This window comes from Cheilinus undulatus, linkage group 5 (assembly GCF_018320785.1).
Source record: "Cheilinus undulatus linkage group 5, ASM1832078v1, whole genome shotgun sequence".
Classification (NCBI taxonomy): Eukaryota; Metazoa; Chordata; class Actinopteri; order Labriformes; family Labridae; genus Cheilinus; species Cheilinus undulatus.
In genome coordinates, this window is record NC_054869.1 from 44,319,277 (window position 1) to 44,338,960 (window position 19,684).

Here is a 19,684-nt window from a genome sequence, read left to right on the forward strand (position 1 = left end):
GAAGCCATGCGGTTGTGATGGATGCAGACAGTATGTGGTTAAACATTGTCTTGCTGAAATATTCAAGGCCTTCCTTGAAGGATTCATTGTCTGGATAGAAGCATATGTTTCTCTGAGACATCTATACGTTTCAGCATTGATTGTACATTTTCAGATGTGAAAGCTGGCCACGCCATAGGTACTAATACAACCCCATACCATTGGAGATGCAGGCTTTTGATCTGTGCCTTAATAACAAGCCCTCTCCTCTTTAGTCCACAGGACATGGTGACTGTGGTTTCCAAAAAGACTTTAACATTTTGATTCATGTGGCCAGAGAACAGTTTTCCATTTTGCTTCAGTCCATTTTAAATGAACTTTGGCCCAGGGAAGACTGTAGTGTTTCCGGATCATGTTCACATACGGCTTCTTCTTTGAATGATACAGCTTTAACTTGCATTTGTGGATGGCACGGCAAACTGTGTTGACAGGCAGTGATTTCTGGAAGTTTCCTGAGCCCATACAGTGATTTCTAGTCATACCTGTTTTTATGCAGTGCCACCTGAGGGCTGAAAAATCACCAGCATCACATGGATTTCTCCAGATTCTCTGATTTTTTTTGTTGATATTATACACTGTAGAAGGCAGGATATTCTAAGTCGTCACAATTTCACATTGAGGAACATTTTTTAAAGTTGTTTCATATTTTTTAGATGCAGTTCTCAAAGATTGGCGAACCTCTGCCCAGCTTTACTTCTGGGAGACTTTGCCTCCCTAAAATGCTTCTTTAATACCCTGTTGCCAAATAACCTAATTGGTTGCAAAATGCTCCTCCAGCTGTTTTTCTATTAGTAGGCTACCACTTACTTTTCAAGGCTTTTGTTGCCCATCCCTTCTTTTCTGACACATATTGCTGCCATCAAATTCAGAATGAGCAAATGATTTTATTGAAATGGTAAAATGTCTCTGTTTCAACATCTGATATGTTGCTTACGTTCTATCGTGAATGAAAGGTGGGTTTATGGGATTTGCAAATCATTTATTTACATTTTACACAGTACCCCAGGTTTTGGGGATTGGGCTTGTATTAATAGTACTGTTCTTAGCACGGCTACAACACCATAATAACTCTCTTTTTTGTCGGATAGGCTACATTTAAATAGCTCTTATTAGGTTAAAAATCTTCACATCACGTCATTATGGTATGAGTATGATTGCGTTAGTCGTTCTACTGACCTATTGCTAAATTAGGGGAAGTTACCAGCTGTCTTCGACGCAAAACTATATCACAGATGTAATGACTGTATGCGGCCAGGGTGGGGCGACAATCTGCCTGGCGTGCTTCTTCGGACACCCGATAGAGGAAGAACCACAGTGGGTGCAGTTCATGTTAGCCTGAACGTAACAGTTAGCAGCACACACCGCTGACAAGTGGATATTCTACTGTAATTTTATAAAAAAACTGCTTTTGATTAAAGCTGGGATAGTTGTGATAGAGGCTCTCCGACGACTGCTTCGCCAAGATGAGCTTCCTGTTGTAAGTAAAGTCAGCAGCCGTGGGTGAAGTTAGAGCCGGGGCTTGCGGTTAATGTTAGCTGCTACGAAGTTCTCTCAAGGGAAGTAACTGCAGTTAAAATAATACAGATACCGACAACGAGTCAGCTAATGCCCATGGTTATGCCAAATAGTCAGCCTAAACCGCCCTAAATGTGGGTTTATACTTCGCTATTGCAGCATCATTTATGAGCTGTGTTTATTTATAGCTCCTCAATACTCGCCAACTTTGAACCAGTTAATCAAAGTTGTTAGTCGGCTAGCATGATGACGAAAGCTAGCGTTGTTAGCAAACTTAGCTCATGTCATACATGTTTCATTTATATAGACTGAAAGTGACATGTTAATATACTTCATCATCTCAATATTTTATATTTATAACTTAAACTGGGCAATGTATTCAACTGTTACGTTGCTCACAGTGACATTGATACTGTCGCATATCTGTTGCTGCACAAAGTGGATCCTCTATCATTGGTCCGTTTACATGAGTTTAACCGTGCTTGTGTCAGATAGAGCACAAGGTGTTGTAGTCAAAGTTTCTTTGAACAAAATTTGCTTTAGTGGTAGGACTGGGGCATATATACATTTCTTAACACATACCAATGTATTTTAAGCGATATACGGCGTTAGACAGTATCAATTATATTGATGTCGACTGTGTTGATGTTGATTTGAAAAAAAAACAACAGCAAAAAAACAGGCCTAATGCTCAGTTAAAAGATTGTTTGCAGTTAATATCTCTAACAGTAACATGCTTGTTGACTGCAGGATGATCAATTTGAAGTGTTACATCTAAGTGGGGTAGTTTATTTTCATGTGCATATTTAATGTTAACATTTTGCTTCTGGCTGTAAATATTAGTGTATTCATGACATCTCTTACTGTGGATTAGACAAAACTAATGCTGCACAATTAATCTAATCCTAGTCTATTGCCAGGCCATGCAATTACACAATCACTTAAAAGGCTGCAATTATTTTGAATTAAGTAGTACTTGAAATGTTTACAAAAATGCCTGCAGGAAAGCCTTTAAATTTGCAATTGTGTTTTTAGAAAATGTTAAGTTGTTTTCAAAGCAGTACTGTAAAGACTTACAGTTTTGTATTTTTGTGCTGCCTAATATTTGAATGTTTTTAGTTGAGAAATATACACTTCAAAACTATCATTATCTTTGCATTTTCCTTGATAACAAGGAAAGCTAGTAGACTCGTGATACTCTTTATCAAGGGTCTACCAATATTTTTTTTTTCAGGGCTGATATTGATATTTATTATTAGCAGTGCATTATAACAATAACCAATATTTGGAATCAATATGCATTTGTTATGACAAACAAAATCTTTTCAAAGCAACAAAAGTTAAACTGCATGTTAAAAATTGAAGGCAGATAAACAATTGAGCGCTAGCTCTGTCAACATGAGAAAACAGCACAGAGCTACACTGTAACAGCAGGACATACAAAGAGATGCCATACAGTCACTGTGTCAGTGCCAGCCAGGCCTCAGTGTTGATTGGCTGGTAGTTGGGTGTCATCAAGCCAACCAGAAAGTGTTGTGTGCAGGAAATTAGGTGAGACTGTACTGAGTGAAAACAAATTTAGAGGAGACAACACACTATGCAGCCAAAGTCCCACAAATTTGAGTTATTTTACTTTATCAATTATCAGTAAAACAACATGCTGACACTGATAATTGGCTTAATGCTAAATATCAGCATCGATTATTGGCCCAGCAAAAAATCAGTCTACCCCTAACATTTATGTATAATGTTGTGATCACAAATTGCAATATTAACCTAAATGCAATTGCACAGAATTACCAAATTGTGCAGCACTACTCAGAACAGTAATCCAAGTGTTCAGCCTTTGATTATAGTGTTTTGTCCATCTCCGGTCTGCTTTTGAGCATCAGAAGGAGGCTTTTTATTCTCTGTGGTACATGTAAGCCCCATAACCCTTTATATTTTGCCAGGAATGCACAATATTAAAGGCATGATATTGGCAGATAATAGCTTTAGTTTAATATCTGTGTCGGCAGATATGAACATTTCTGCAGACATTTATATCCTATATCAACTGCACATACCAGTTTTAAAAATCTTACATCATCCTTAAATATTGGCAAAATATACAATCGTATCACCAGGTATAGGTGGCTACTTTTGGTGCCACATACTCAAAAGGGCCCACCATCAGCCCTGAACATTTTGAATAAAGCCTCAAAACAACTACCAGACTGTCTGTAAAACCACCTTTACAACCTTTAAGTGGCATTATAAATTATTTTAACCTCATTATGTAAGGTAACATTTCGACATAGGGCAGACCAGCGTGCACCTGCCTATATTCATATGATTTATGTGATCACAGCACCATAACTACCAAATTATATATGATATATCATTTATAATTATATATAATAACATGCATCCAAACAAAACACTAAAAATAATATATATATTATATTTTTCTTATTTATAGGCAGTAACATTTACAGGACCTACTTGTTCCAGCCCATGTTGTGTAATCTATGAACATAAATACTGTCCCAACATCATGCAATATTTATTCACTGAGGTGAACTGAAGACAAGCCTGCAGGTCATCAACCAACTTGGTGACCAACCAACTGGAGGGTGTCAGTCCTTGTTACTACTGCAACTACCAAGTTACTACTACCCTCCATTGCAGGGACCTGTTGCTTGTATCCCACTAATACTGGGCTATAACATAATTAAAAGTCAACAGAAGGCCTTCCTTCAGTTTTACTGTTGGCACAAACCAAATAGGATGGATTGACATTAAGGCTCATGAGGAGGTCTCAAAGTGTCCTATGCAAGTATACAAACTAAGCAGCTAAGCTCTATGTTGTTTTTGTCTTTGTAGTGGCAGCCGCTCAAATAAAACCTTTAAGCCGAAAAAGAACATCCCAGAAGGATCCCACCAGTATGAGCTGCTGAAACATGCTGAGGCAACGCTGGGCAGTGGGAACCTGAGACAGGCTGTGATGCTGCCTGAAGGAGAAGATCTTAATGAGTGGATTGCCGTCAACAGTGAGTGCATGAACACAATACATTTTATCAGTCTTTGCTCAAACTACCATCTTACAGTTCAGATTATAGATAACATGTATAGGAATGCTGGGCATTTGCAAAATCAAGTGGTTTAAGAGGAGAAGTGGGGTAGGAAAAACACACAATCCATCTGGAAATGAACGCTCACAGAACTAAGATTGTTGAAATGCAGTGGCAGTAAAAGAAGAGTTTTAAAATTTGGTAGATAATCAAATAAATTAATAGGTCAGAAACTAGTTCATGTTGAGTGAAAAGAACAAAATGGAGCTCTGTATGTAGAGATAAGTTTCACTTTTAAGTTTATTTTTGTCACCGGCATGAGAACAGAAACTAAACTGAACGCTTTCTTGCAGCGGTGGACTTTTTCAACCAGATCAACATGCTGTATGGAACAATCACAGAGTTCTGCACAGAAACCAGCTGCTCAGTGATGTCTGCAGGACCAAGGTAAAAGCAAAAAGTTTTTTTTATTTTAATAGGTGTGTTCAGCTTTACTTTCAAATCCAGCATTAAGGAAAGATCATATTTCACTGTGAAACCCCCTCAAGTATCAAAAGTAGTCAGTGCTTAGCGTAAACTCTAAATGACCTACCTTTTACCTTTAATTGACTAGCTTTATAGACCAGGGGTCTCATTTCTAAATGTTGCATACGCACAAAACTGGGCTTGAAGTTGGCATGCACCACTTTGCATGCAAACTTTGTGAACTATAAAAAAAATAACAGAATTGACAGGGAAATGTCCTCACTTGTAAACAAGTGACCAAGAGGAGAGGGTTTGACCAATGCACCAATCCACGTTTTTTCAGTTCCGATCCAATTCCAATAAATATGCGCCGATACCGATACTGATTCCAATAAATATGTCTTATTATTTTTGTTGGAATAATGAGTGAGGTTACAAGAGGCTGTAGTAAACCACCCAGCTCCTCTTATTAAAAAGCCCAAAAAAATACAAAAATGAATTGAATTTAAATGTATTCCAAACAAATTTATTTGAACTACAACTAAAAAATAAATATCAACATTATCCAAAAAGCATAAGTTATAAACAACAATGCTTCCCCTAAATAGCATAACTCAATTAGGTTAAACTACTACTTTAACAGTCGGTTAAACTTATTACCAATCATTTTTTAAGACCACGGGCTTGAAATCCCTGCCTATACTGTCTTTAATGAACCTCCCGCCAGTAGAGACCACTGTAGTTTCAGTTAATGGCCTCAGCCTTCCTCTCTGACCCTTAACTGCCAGATGTAAACAATGAGAAGGTCTGCAGTGGCTAATCTGTTAGCATATAGTAGGAAGACCGCAGTATGACAGTTTTCCAAAGTAGTAAATGGAAATAAAGTGGTATGTGGGCTGTCGAGGCTTAAGCTTACATATGACTACTCACCCGAAGTAGAAAGAGGCCAAATATCAAAGCACGATATTAATCTGCAAAGAGGAACGAAGGTGGGCGGCGCTAGCTTACAATGCTAGCCACACTGTAGAGAGTATTATCAGGCTAACGTCATGCCTACTCTTCTTTGTGTTCTCTCGTCTTTAGACTAGTTTTAACTATTCTAAATATAGATTTACATTTAATCGACCAGGTAGTTATACCGCTAAGAACATCTTTAACTAATACTAGCTCAGTTACAAAGACTGTCTCGTGTTAGACTGCGGTGTGTTCATGGTCTACCGCAAACTGTAGGATGGATTTGGATCAGTCACTTGGATCGGCGCCGTCAGTCAGATATCCGATGTATTAATTACGTCCAGATCGGTCCCATCCCTGACCCATGCTTACGAATGTTTTGAAAGCAGAGGGACTCGGTGAGGTGGTGAATGGAGGCCAGGTTATGTATTAAATGGGACATAATATGCAAAAATCACTTTTTCATGCTTTTCCAACAAAAAATGTGCACCTGGCCTGTCCACAATCCCCTCAAGTACCAAAAAAATCTATTCTCTTCCACCCTCTCTTTCTCAACCTATCAGAAAATGTGTGCCAAAACAAGCCGTTCTTAGATTTTACCCTCATGATGTCACATGGGGAGTAAGCACCTGCCTCCAGGTTTGGTTGGCCCTCCCCGCTTGGAAAAAAGTTCCACTCTCCTTTCCTGATCCTCCTCTCAACTGGCAGCAATGCATGCAGGAGAGCCACATCCATTAAGCCATATACATTTCCTGAGAGAGGCGTAGCCAGGGGGCGGAGTCAGACAGCTCATTAACATTTAGAGCCACAGAAGCAGCTCGTTCTGAGCAGGGCTGAAACAGAAGGGTTTTTTAGACATGCAAACATCTAATACTGGAGTGTTTTTTCAGCAACAAACTTCACAGGCATGTTTCGGGGACCTCTGAGACTAATATAAACTTGTCTTAAAGGGATAAAATATGTGACCTTTAAAGACTTACAGCAATGGGAAAGAGCAGGTACTACACAAAGGTTTAAATCTGTCAATGGGGACAACAAACATAATGAACATATCAGAGTCTGTCCATCCATCCTAGACTTAAATCTAATTTTACTCTGTCCTCTTTTCTAATCCTCCCTGACTTGCTTATTATCTTGGTGTTTCTGTTACCAGACTGCACTCTGCATACCTCAAAGTATTTTTGCTTTGTTGTCATGACAGGAGTTGAATGGTTGAGTAGGGTCATGTGTGACTAATGCTACCACACACAGGAAAAGCTATCAGTAGAAAAAAGACTACAGATGAAATGCATTATAAGCAGCCCCATTTGGTAGAGAAACGAGGTAACAGGTAATTATTTGCAGGAGGAAAATACACAAGCAGCTTCTGTCTGCATTGATTATGCCTCTACATCGATGCAGATTCGTCCACACCATGATTCATCATGTAAAATTTAACAACATCTCTATTATTCACTATATAGTCATGCTACATCCTTTGATGCTTTTATTGATACAGATAGGTATGACTGCTTGAGATACCAAGCGTTCACTGTTAGTGTGGAAATTCTAAGAATTTATTATGCGCTCAACTGCACATGTGTAGTTTCAGGCAACAATAGTTTAATTTAGTTATCGTTACATTCTTATTCTTATCATATGATGACTGGAACTGCTCACACAAAAAAGACAACAGCTCTTCTCCCTCATTATGTGAAATTCTTCCTTGAAACCAAGACATTGATTTTTGACAGTTTAGTAAATACACCCTGTATTATCAGGGTGAAGGAACTTACAACCAATGGCAGAATAACCGTGATCCATCTCAAGAAACCAGCAGAAAACATGAATGAGATGCAGCAACAAAAGGGCAGCTTCTAGTAGCAGTTCACATTTCCTTATGCAGCAGACTTTGATGTAACTTTCAAGGATAAACATGTTGTGTCTCTGACGAAGGCTCTGTCATGAAAGCCACTGTCAACAAAACCCATAACTTTACAATAATAAGAAAATATGACTGTCTCTTGCTTTGAAAACTGTTGGAAGTATTTGAGTTAATGTAAGAACTCACCTACATATTGTAGCTTTAAAATTACAATCTAGTCATTAAAATAAGAGTTAACCTAAAGGCATGTGGAAAAAATATTTTGAGCAGAGACTTTTTATGTCTCCAATGCAGAGTGACCATTTTAGGAATGGAGGAACTTAACATCAGATGACTGACACTGCGTATGTCACTCTGCCAGCTTAAATGCCTCAAGTTTAAGTCAAAATAGTTGTTGATACAATGTTTTGTCCAGAATTGGGAAATGGTGTGTGTGCATGCTAAAAGTTGAATACATCATCAGATTGTCACATGAGGAAAAAAAGGAATGAAACTTTGCATGTGGTCCCTTCTGACACTTTTTAGTCTCAAATCTAGGTCTGTCACTTCCTCTATGCTCTCCAGCCAAGACTATCTGTGTTCACTCTGTAATCAGGAGGAAGAAACCCGGGTTCACTTCCTGTTGACATAGCTGCTATCAAGAATATGACCGTAGACACTTTTGCATTTCCCCCTCCTGCTCTTTTTATAGCTTAGCTCCCACTGAACTACGCTTTCCTTTGTTTTCCTGAATTATGGCAGAATGATGCATGCTGTTTGTGGATTCTCATGTTTGTGTCTCTTGTAGATCTGCTGTAACTAATAAATACAGCCAGAGAATAGAGAGACACTAATGTTTTGTTCTTTGTCCATAGATATGAGTATCACTGGGCTGATGGGACCAACATTAAGAAACCCATTAAATGCTCTGCACCCAAATACATCGACTACTTGATGACCTGGGTGCAGGATCAGCTGGATGATGAGACTCTTTTTCCCTCCAAGATTGGTGAGTTTTGATTGTTAACTTTTTAAAGTTTTTTTCTCAGTACTAAACTTTAAATGACTTACTTTTTACTTTTACTTGAGTGGATCTATAGAGCAGTACTTTTACTTCTACTTGAGTACATTTTAACCAAAGTAGCTGAACTTCTACTTGGGTACAGTAGTCAGGTACTTCGAGTTATGCAGGATTTGAGGGACTGACATTAAGCTCAGATTTATAATGTGTCATAACAAACAAATAAAAAGAGTGGGCATGCATCTCAAATCTCGAGTCAAGTCTGAAGCCTTTCAGAGGCAAATTAAAGTTAAGTTTTAAGTCACATATGCGGTCCTGGCATGCAGGAGACATACCTCTCTCTCCTACACTCCTCATTGTAGTGCAATGAGATGAAATAACTTCGTAGCATCGACCAATTCTTTTTGTACCACATGCGACATATATATGTTACATTGTACAGCCCTGATATGACAATGCTAACACAGCCACAATTTTTGGCAGCTGAACATTGAATGGCCTCTTTTGCACCTAGCGATGAGGCAAATCAGCGCTTTTGCAAAAGAAAACTGTCGACATGACTAGGGATACGCTGATACCGTAAAACACCAAATAATTGCCGGGTCCCAGTTAACCGCTGGGTGTGGCAGTACATTTTGACAAATAACCTGTTCCAAATAAATGCCGGGTGTAATTTATTTACAGCTCCGATATGTGACTGAGATGAGATGAGAACCATATAGAATCAACTCCCAACTCCCCCTCCCTTCCTCTTCTTCTCCCTGTTTGAGCTCCGTAGCTCTGCCCCTCTCTTTATGTGCCTCCTTGCAGATGAGAATGTCTGCTGAATTGAATACTCACAGTGGCAAAGCGCTCGTGGAGTGATTTTGCTCTGCTTTTCCGCTGAAATCAATGGCTGAATCACAGGCAAGAAAACACTTCATCTCATCATGAACAAATTCTACGCAGGACCGAACACCGCCGTAATTCCGCCACTGAATCAACTTCTCACTGAGCTGAAATATGGAAGCTACAGCGGCCAATAGGAACGCTCCCTCTGACCTAAGCCTGACTGGCTGCGAGTACTAGCCTCCTCATTGGCTGGACCCCCCCCCGACCCTTGCTCGTTTTCTCAAGTGAGCTAGCAGCGCCATGCCCCGGTGCAGCCAAAAAATAAAAAGTACGACATTAACTTTAAACTTTCTGTCGTCAACTTTGTAATTGTTTAGTTCCTTACCAGTATTTAAAGTGTTTAGAGAGTGTTGAGTTGACAGAAGAAGACAAAAGTATAGCTATGGTACTGTAATCTTGTCTTAAAAATGTAAAAGTGATATTCATACTGGTGTAAATAAATAGTTTGATTAAATTTACCATATTTTTCCAATTTTTGCTAAACAAGATTTTTGTGAGAAAGGAATTAAACACCTGTACCAAATAGCCGCCTGGTCCCAAATAAATGCCTGATCTGCTCAGTGATTGAGACAAATAAACGCCCGGGCTATTATTTGGTGGTTTACGGTACCATTTTTTTCCTTCCCGATGCTATTTCCGATACCAAGGTGTTGATATCAGCTGATACTATGTACTGTTTCGATACCAGTGTGAACTTTCTGGACTGACTGTGCAGTCTAACAAATTATTTTAGACCTACATTTGACTCAAAACTTGGCTCAACAAATACAATCATAATGTACAGCATCTCTGTGAGCCTATAGTTGTTTACCTGCTGATTGTTGAGTTTTACTGCTAAATATAAAAATTACAATAATACAGGGGGCTGCATCACAGTCTCTCTCTATCTCTCTCTCCATTATGCTCTATTCAGGCAGCATGATGTGATTACGGAACAGCCTGCAACTGGCTGACAGACTCAAACAAATATGGTGGTTAACATTCGAGTTTGCATTCCGGCTAGCAGCAATAAATGATCGTAATTTGATTAGAGTGGAGAAAAAGAGGTTCAATATTGGGTTGACTGGTGTAGATTTAAGCATTAAAGTCTCCAAAAGTCATGCGAGGTCCAGGCTCGCTGAGAATTCTTCTGCAAGGGATTCAAAGACACCAATAGCGTCAATGGGAAGGCACAACAGCTAGCTTCAAAAGGAAAAACAAGTAAAAGGCAACAATTTATGGTTCAAAAGTTATTTCACTTCTGATGAACTGTGTCACTTCTTGTCGTGTAAGACAGTGCCCATCTGGAAGGCATTTTAACGATCACATTCAGAGAAAAAAACTGTCACGCAGCCACCATTCTTTGCTGCTGCAGTGGGTCCTTTGGTTCTTCTTCCCTGCTCAAAAAACAGTAGCCATTCGTGCAATGCTTTCCGTCAGTGATAAAGAATTGATTTCTGGTTTGTAGCACTAACATTTAACATGCTTCTAAACGAAGCAAAATACAAAACTGCCAAATGGTATCAGATCAGTGCATAGACTTGTGTGCTCTCTGGTACCAATACCTGCATTTCAAGCAGAATGGGACGTATTTCAGATACTGATATCCTAATCAGAAAAACACAGTGGAAAAAAAAGCCTACAATTTTTAGACAAAGAACTTGGGGTCCTTACTGACATGCGCAAAGACTTGCATCCAAACTGTAGTCAAGGAAACTCTCTCCAACAGAGAGAAACTATAGTGGGAATATAGGAGCTAATTTTATGTGGATTCTTAAAAAAACAGAACATGATTTGTTATTTTGTTAAAACAGCAAAATGCATGCATCTCAGCACCTAAAGCCTGGCACATATTACAAGCTAATTATCAGATCTTCAACCTGATTCCCCCTCTCGATTATCAGTTGGTTCTAAAGATTATCTTGACAGATTTTCCTGTGGTGTGTTTAGAGTTATATATTCCTCTCCAAGCTGCTCTGAAGATGTTTGGAGTGACTCCGACTTGAGATCGTAAATCATAAACGTGTTTTAGTTCTGGGGGCCGGAATATTGCTAATCATGAAGCAAGCTGATGAAGGAGGAAGCACAACAAACACAGCCATGGCAACAACAGTAAATGTAGTTTTGAGAGTGAAGGCTCTGATAGACAGTGAACAAAATCTCAGTGTTTGGTGTGCTGTGTTGATGATCTTTTTCCACACCTCACACTGTACAAACAAAATGGTTAAATCTGTTATCTGTCATCATCTGTCAACCTGTTTCTATGTGTGGGGTCTCTCACTTAAAAAAAAAACTGTTAGGATTTTGAAAATGTGTTAGTTTGGGGCAGGCTTAAATTGCCCAACTTTGACAGTGGTCTTCCTCTCTTTTCTTGCTGGAGGCTCTGGTTGAATATATGCAGAAAGATTTGTATTTGCCTTAAGAGCTTTGGCAATTTTTGATACTATTTAACACTGAAACAGAATTGATTTGTAATGTTTTAAACCACTTTGGTTAGGAATAAAATTGAAGTACCGTTAGCCATATTCCATGAAGCTAACTCAAAAAGAGAAAATGCTAACATACAAGAACACAGATGCACTAAGTTAAGAAATAAGAGAGTTCAGAGTTTTCTTTAAAGTTTCACCCACTCTAGATGAACCTTGAGTCAGCAGGATAATTGTAACTGAAGGCATAAGCCAAACCTGGCAGCCATGAGGGAAAACATTATGATGTCAATAGAAAGTCTCCTGACTCGAGTCCAGCTGATCATGTGTCTCACGTGCTGCTGAGCACAGAGATGGTCTTTTTGTTTCCACTGACTCTCACGCTCAAATTTGATTAAGCCAATGAATGAAGAGTACTGCATCTCATTAACCATCAGTCTCGCTCTGATTTTCAGCTGACATCCTCAGTGGATGTTAAAAAAGTTCATACTCGTCTCTTGACATCAGCATCTTCATTCCATTCTGTTTCACAGGAGTTCCCTTTCCGAAGAACTTCATGTCTGTGGCCAAAACCATCCTGAAACGTCTGTTCAGGGTTTACGCTCACATCTACCACCAACATTTTGACTCTGTGATGCAGCTGCAGGAGGAGGCCCACCTCAACACCTCCTTCAAGCACTTCATTTTCTTTGTTCAGGTGAGATTTTCCTGCTTCAGTATACAATTAAGTCACTGCTGTGCACCACAAGTTTATACTGCAGTGTGCAAACCAGTCTTAGAAGGCACAGAGCTTTAAATATTGATAACTGAGAATGGCATTTGTTAAATTTAAAAAAAGCTGGAGCCACATATCTGATATTAGGCATCAAAACACCAATAGTCTGGACAAATTTAAACAGACACACCTACAAAGAACAACACAGTGTTTTCCAGATTATGTTTTTCATAGAAATAACAGCATTCCTCTTGATTGCATTTGACAGATGGAGTTTTAAAAGGATTATCAGAAAAAGAAGATACGCCCAAACACTTACGTAGAGCAAAAAAAAAAAAAAAAGTTTATTTGCAGATGATGTCACGCAGCAGCAGAGAACTCTAGAGGGGTCAAGAAGTGATTTCTGCATAGAGAAGCGCTACAAAAAAGGCCATGTTTTGTGCTGATTATGACTATTCCAGGCATTCAGAATGTAATAATAAAAACCCTCTTAAGCTACTTTTATGCCTGAAAGTAGTGGCATATTCAGGCCGAAAAGAAAAGTAGGTAAGATGAGCAGGTAAGGATTAAAAATGCCTCCATCTAAAGCCAGGACAAGCTGTGTCACTGTTGAAGCTGCCATAATAAAAAGGGATGGAATGCCGACTAAAACGTGACGGAGGAAAAAACACAAGTAGCTGTTGGTTTTGTTTGACCGGCATGCACACACAGACGTGGCAGGGGCAAGCAGTCATTTATTAATTTGCAACACCTGAAACAAGTTTTACCACACCCCCTAGACGATGGTCAGTGTAAGAGCACATTCAAGAGCAACAGTTTTCAACAGTCACAATGCTCATGTATGGCTTGTTGATGTTTGGATCAGCACATGAAACTCTTATCTTCTCCATATTTCCTCAGCTCATGTCCATCCAGTCTTGCTCATTGTGATGGGAAATCTGTTTCTTCGAAGTGATCCAGGTCATGTGGCTCAGCTCAGTAGAGCTGGTTGTTTAGCTCCAAAAAGGCTCTTCATTTGGTACCACTTTTACATTTTTTATATGGATTATATAACAGCAAAAAATGGAGGAAACAAAACTGACACTCAAATGGAAGCTAGCCACCGTGGCTTATAATGAAGAGCTGTTTCAAGAACAGGCTTGTTTATAGATGGCACATCTTTACTCATTCATTTACACCACAAGGTTTATTCGTTCAATAGTCTATCACCATTTCAATTAAAAGCATGCTTGTGTCAAAATTGGGAGTTTTTTATATGTTTAAGGGGCTCGGCTAGCCTTTTAGCTTAGTATAAGACTCCTCTAGACTCTTGTCTCCCTTCATCTGGATAGATGGCGCCGGATGCTACAAGGTCTGTAGGACTGTGTAATTTGAGATATTGATCGCCTCTATGCCAGGTAAATCTATTAAATTGTGGAAGAAAATTGCTTTTTTGTGTGTGTAGGAATCACACTCGATGTATGTAGACATTTTCTGTTGATAATCGCAGCGTACAGGTCTATTTGGTGCTCCATTACCATCTATTACTAATGGCTGTCCCCCACTCCCTGATTTCTGTGGAACTTTTGCATCTCATCAGAATCTCGTGACTGCCAAGAACCCGTCACAAGGTGTCCACCAGATGTTTTCAGAGGACAGTTTCTTGAAAATTTAAGCTGCACCCAAAAGCAGTCTGTAGATAGGCACACAAATTGGTTGCCATGCACTTAATTCAGTTTTTTGGCAAAAGTCGAAACTGTATGCAGGGTATTATTTTATGATGTACGTAGTTTAGTACAAAAATGTTCCTGGTAAAGGGAAAAAAAACAGTTGGAAAGTCAGAACTGTTGTGACAAAGCGCCTGTTTATTTTCTTATCCCATGCCCAAAATGAAATCTTTTAAATGTATTTTGCTGAATTTTTTAGGCCTATGGTACCAAGACAGCTTTTATTCATGCGCCGTCTTTGATGTTTAATTGACTCACACTGTTATAGTGCAAAAATGGTATTGGTGGTACCAATTATCTTCATCCTCTTTCAGAGATGTCCAACTTTTTGATGACTTGGATGAATTGGTTTATATTCATAGCAGAGGGAGGGAGGATGAGGTCATTGAATTGCGATGGTCTTTAATTAGGGAGAACACTGTGCTTTGCTTGGTCTATTGGTGAGCTCCTCTCTGTAGGAAAGATCATTTATAAATGATCAGATCATGCATGAACTCTATGCACTGCTTCTTGTCTTTACAATGTTTATATCTTGGATTTGTCAGACTCAGTATGAAATGTTTTAGTGGTATCAAAACAGGCAGTGATGCTCTCATTAGCAGCAAACATCTGACTTTTACCTGGGTCAAAGTTTAATCCCATTCTTTCTCTGTTGTTGCTGTCCTGCCCTCTCTGTCCCATCAGCACACCTCTCTGTCATGCAGCTAGCTGATCATCAATCATGTAACGTGTTCATTAGTTCCAGAGCAGGGGTCAATCTAGACCTTTTGGTTGACAATGAATCATTATGTATTATTACAATCTTTTTCTTTATGTACCTTAAAAAAAAAAAAACAGAAACAAAGTAGTAGTAACAAACAAGTACTTTAAATATTACATTAAATTTGTGAGTTCTTGTAGGACTTTAATAAGACTGTAAAAAATAGACTAAAGGGTAGAGTTGTGTATAGAAAATACAATCTATTGGAGTTAAGATTTGATTTATTGCCTGAGTTTAGTATTGCCTGTGCAATTATATTAGTATTTTTAATGCCATTGATCATTGTCATGTTTTTTTCTCCTAAAAGTATCAATTAAGGTACTGCTTAGGTACCGGTACCATTTTAACAGTATTGATTCAGCACCAGTATGGTAGAAAACACAATGATACCCTGCCCTACCTGAGAGGAACTTGCTGCCTCTTTTGCTCTGTCCAGGATCACAGGCTAGTCAGATTTCACATGGGCCACAAAGCTTAGGTTTACCAATTGTTTTAATTTGAGAAGTTTAACAAATATTTATTTTTTTTCTTTTCTTCCTAGGAGTTCAACCTTATCGACAGACGAGAGCTTGCTCCCCTGCAGGACTTGATCGAGAAGCTTGGATCTAAAGACAGATAGACATTTCATAACACATCTTCTCTCTTTATTTTTTTTTTAACACCACTTTCTTTTTCTCCTTCGTCCCTCTGTGTGACCTCTGCTACCTCTTTGACTTCTGGGCTCAACTCTTAAAATCTGTGCCTTCTTCCAGCTTTCATTTCATTCACGTCTGTACTGTATTTTTTCTTTCATTCCTCCTGTTGACTTGTATGCTATTTGAGCCGTTTTTTCCTCCCATTTTGTCACTCATATGATAGTATAGTGTAGTGAGAGTATTTTTCACAGTACTGTGGTTTAAGACTGTAATAGCAAATGTCTGAATTTTATATTGGACCAAGAACATTCTGAAATTAGAATGAAAACCAGCGTTTTTCTTCTTTAGGTTATTTTGATTGACTAAACAGGTTTAGTTTTTTAATAGGCAGTTTCCTTTTTTAACTTTCAGCTTATGTTATCACGATGACTGACCAAATATCCCCACCTTAGCTGTTTTAAATGTCTGTCATTAGTTTGCAGTGGAGAGTGACAAGAAGAAGGCAAAACAAAGGAAGTCTATGGTAAATTTTGCACCTGTAACAGCACACCAGATGGATGGTGGAGACAGGCACAATAATTAACCAGATATGATATCAAGCTCTTATATCACACGCTGTATGTTTATCATATATCACACACATGCTAACAGGCTTCTGTTGACAAACTCTCTCACCTTGACAAGAGTTTAAGTTAGAAATGATTGAAGGTCAGCAAAATGTTTGATGCTTTTGATACTATGTGCTTAAAATAATACAGTCCATAACATTGAAAAAGGTTGAAAAAAACTACATCCATTTCATAAGATGTGTGCATAAGAGAGGGATTTTCCATCAAAGATTGCAAGTCAACTCCTGCCCAGTGTCTAAATTGCAGAAATAGTTGGCAACAGTTTGGTTCCAAGCACAGTCTGGAGATTTCTCCATTTTTCAGTAATTTTGAACATAAGTTACCCAATACTTGGTTCCTTGGACTTTTTTTAGCCATAGTATGAAAATGGGTATCAAAATCGTTTTCGACCCTAATTGTGAGATGCCTTTCTGTACTTTTCTTTCCAAAACACACCACCACTGATTGCATCATGGATATTTTAAAATTGGTCATGCAATATCATGTTTTGCACATATTTTGGGCTATTGTCCTAATTAAAAATGTAAAATGAAAGCCAGGGTGCTTACAGGGAAACTTTGAAATGTCAGGCTAGTTAATATTAGAAGTTTTTTTTTTTTTTTTTTTTTTTTTTTTTTACATGAGTGATTTAATGATAGTAAACCTACAGTTTGCATCATGATACTGGGTTTGTAATACAATTGTATCATGACTTTTTTTAAAGAAAAAGCAAGAAGCAAAATATCCTCTTTTTTTCTAAACAGAGGAAACACTTTTATATCATAAATAAAGACTTCTGAAAAATGTGTTTTAAAAAAAAGTTTTGAAAGGAATCACGAATGAACTTTTATAGTTCAAATAGGGGAAAATCTCTTAAAATACAGCCTGAGTTTCTGGCTTTGAAGCACAGAAAGATTTTAAATTACATATTGCCGCACACATATTTTTCAAATTGATTTTATTAGTACGGGGGCCCTGCTGGTTAACTGGCAAACATTTCACTGAATGGGAAAATGTTTCATGAAATGACAAAACATTTTTTGACATGCTAAAACATTTAAAAGTGCAGTTTGGATTATTTAGCCAAGTAGCATTTAGAGAAACAAACGTGGCCAAAGAAACATAATGTTTCTAAGTAGCCCTGTCTAAATCAGTAACTGATCACCTGAATATATTTATAGATTATTATTTTTTTGTTTGTTTTATATTTGATTCAGAATAAACCTTTTATTCTTACATAGGGAGGGTCCCCTCCATGGGATCTGCCATCTTTGATGTTTGATTCTTGCATGTTTCTAAAATACCACAGGAAGGACCAAATAACAGATACACATTTTTTTTTATTCCACTGGCTGCCACAATTAGCATCAGAAGTGAGCAGTCCAATCTGATGGTTAGATGCCACTAATATTTCAAATTTTACACTCTGCACTTTTAATAAAATAAAAAACATCCTGTTAAATGTGGAAGCATTTCATGAAGCAAGAAAAGATTGTTAAACAGAAAAACTTCAAAAATTATTTTTAAAGAAATGCGGCAACATTCCTTGAATTGCATGAAAATTTTGTAAAATGTCATACATTTTATGAAACGTAAAAAAGGAAATGCAAAAAAACCCCAAACATTTTACGGAATAAAGTGAAGTGGACACATATAGTAAAACCAAATTATTTATGAGCTATACAAACATCTGAAAATTTTTTTAACATGTCATTTAATGAAAATAATGTAAAACACTTTTTTCATGAAATGTTTTTGCCTTTCATGAAACTTGTTTTGCCTCGTAAAGTATTTTTGAGGTCAATGAAATGTTTTCACAGGTTTCTCTTATGGGCCTCTGAAAAATACTCTTCATTTGCATAGATTTTTACTTTTACTGTGAGGTATTGTTGCATACCTATTAGAAATAATTTTAAAATAATCCAGAAGTAGCCTTATGTGAAACTCTTGTACTGAAGTCATTTAAGTTTTAACAGCCATGCGTTTAAATGTACAATTTCAATGCTGGTACTTTTTTTTTTTTTTTTTTGCTTATTATTTCCCCCTTTGATTGGAAGATAGAATATTGACTATTGCATATGCGCATGATAGGTGATTGAAGCTACCTGTAGTCTTTCCACAGACGTCTCTTCTAATCTTGATGTATGTATCAGAGTCATTGCCTGTGCTTAACTCCGGCTACAACAGCAGGGCTGTTTGTGTTGCCATTCATTTCTGAATTAATACAGTTAGTTTTTCTGATGAATGTTTTGTTATCTTTGAGCAAAGGAATGGTCTATAACCCATTGGACCTTGAGTCATATCAGACAATCGTGTAACAAATTAGGAGCTGTTAGATACCCCAATGCATCACAAGGAACCAGTTATGTTGGGTTCAGTAATGTTTGATCCACTTAAACCGTGATTTTTCCACTTTTAGACCCTCTCATTGCTTGAAAAAGAAAAGCTAGAAAAATATGTTCATACTCTATAGGTATATCAGTATATTTTGCAAAACTGAGTTATTTTAGAGTTTTATTTGAGTGTATAACACGTCCTTTCTTTCAGTATAGAAACATATTTTTATATTGCATTGGTTTTTACACATTTCATATTAAACTGTAAGAAAATAATTGACTTTTTCAACTGAGGACAGAATTAATCAAAGGTTTTATATATGAACAATAAAGGTCCAATCATTGGGTGGGAAGAGGTATCAGGATGCAGGTGGATCCTCATGTTTGCTGTAAATATTACCAGTGTTTTGTCTGAACAAATAAAAGTGTGCCTTACAGTGAAAAGGTCTGGCATGACAGTATTGGCTGATCAATATTCAATAAAAACTGAAAGGACTATGCCGTGTTCATCTTTATTTGTTGTATTTTCAGTGTCTACAAGACTGCAGGTGTAAATCTGAGACTGGTAGGTCAAAAGGAAGAATTGATTCCTTGAGTTTGGTTTTACATCAAATATTGTCTATTAAAGCAACATCACACAACAGGGAGGGATGTACTGAATATCAATAATGTGGCTGAAAGCCAAAGGTTATCACAGTAGTGATTTTGTTTAGTACAACATCATGGCTTTAAATGATA

At 37.8% G+C, this 19,684-nt stretch overlaps 1 protein-coding gene across 1 annotated transcript; it reads left to right on the top strand.

The window, feature by feature from the left end:
• The first annotated feature begins 1,347 nt into the window (after positions 1-1,347).
• Positions 1,348-19,442, top strand: mob1a (MOB kinase activator 1A). The gene is made up of 6 exons (XM_041787496.1): positions 1,348-1,516; positions 4,420-4,586; positions 4,961-5,054; positions 8,745-8,878; positions 12,720-12,883; positions 15,909-19,442. Exons 1-6 carry the CDS (start codon positions 1,503-1,505, stop codon positions 15,984-15,986), a joined length of 651 nt encoding a protein of 216 aa, XP_041643430.1. The 5' UTR covers positions 1,348-1,502; the 3' UTR covers positions 15,987-19,442.
• Positions 19,443-19,684: the final 242 nt, after the last annotated feature.

Excerpts from the sequence above, each read along its gene's own strand:
- mob1a (XM_041787496.1), top strand. Across the intron at positions 4,587-4,960 it reads TGAGTGGATTGCCGTCAACA|CGGTGGACTTTTTCAACCAG; the intron begins GTGAGTGCATGA and ends GCTTTCTTGCAG. Across the intron at positions 12,884-15,908 it reads ACTTCATTTTCTTTGTTCAG|GAGTTCAACCTTATCGACAG; the intron begins GTGAGATTTTCC and ends TTTTCTTCCTAG.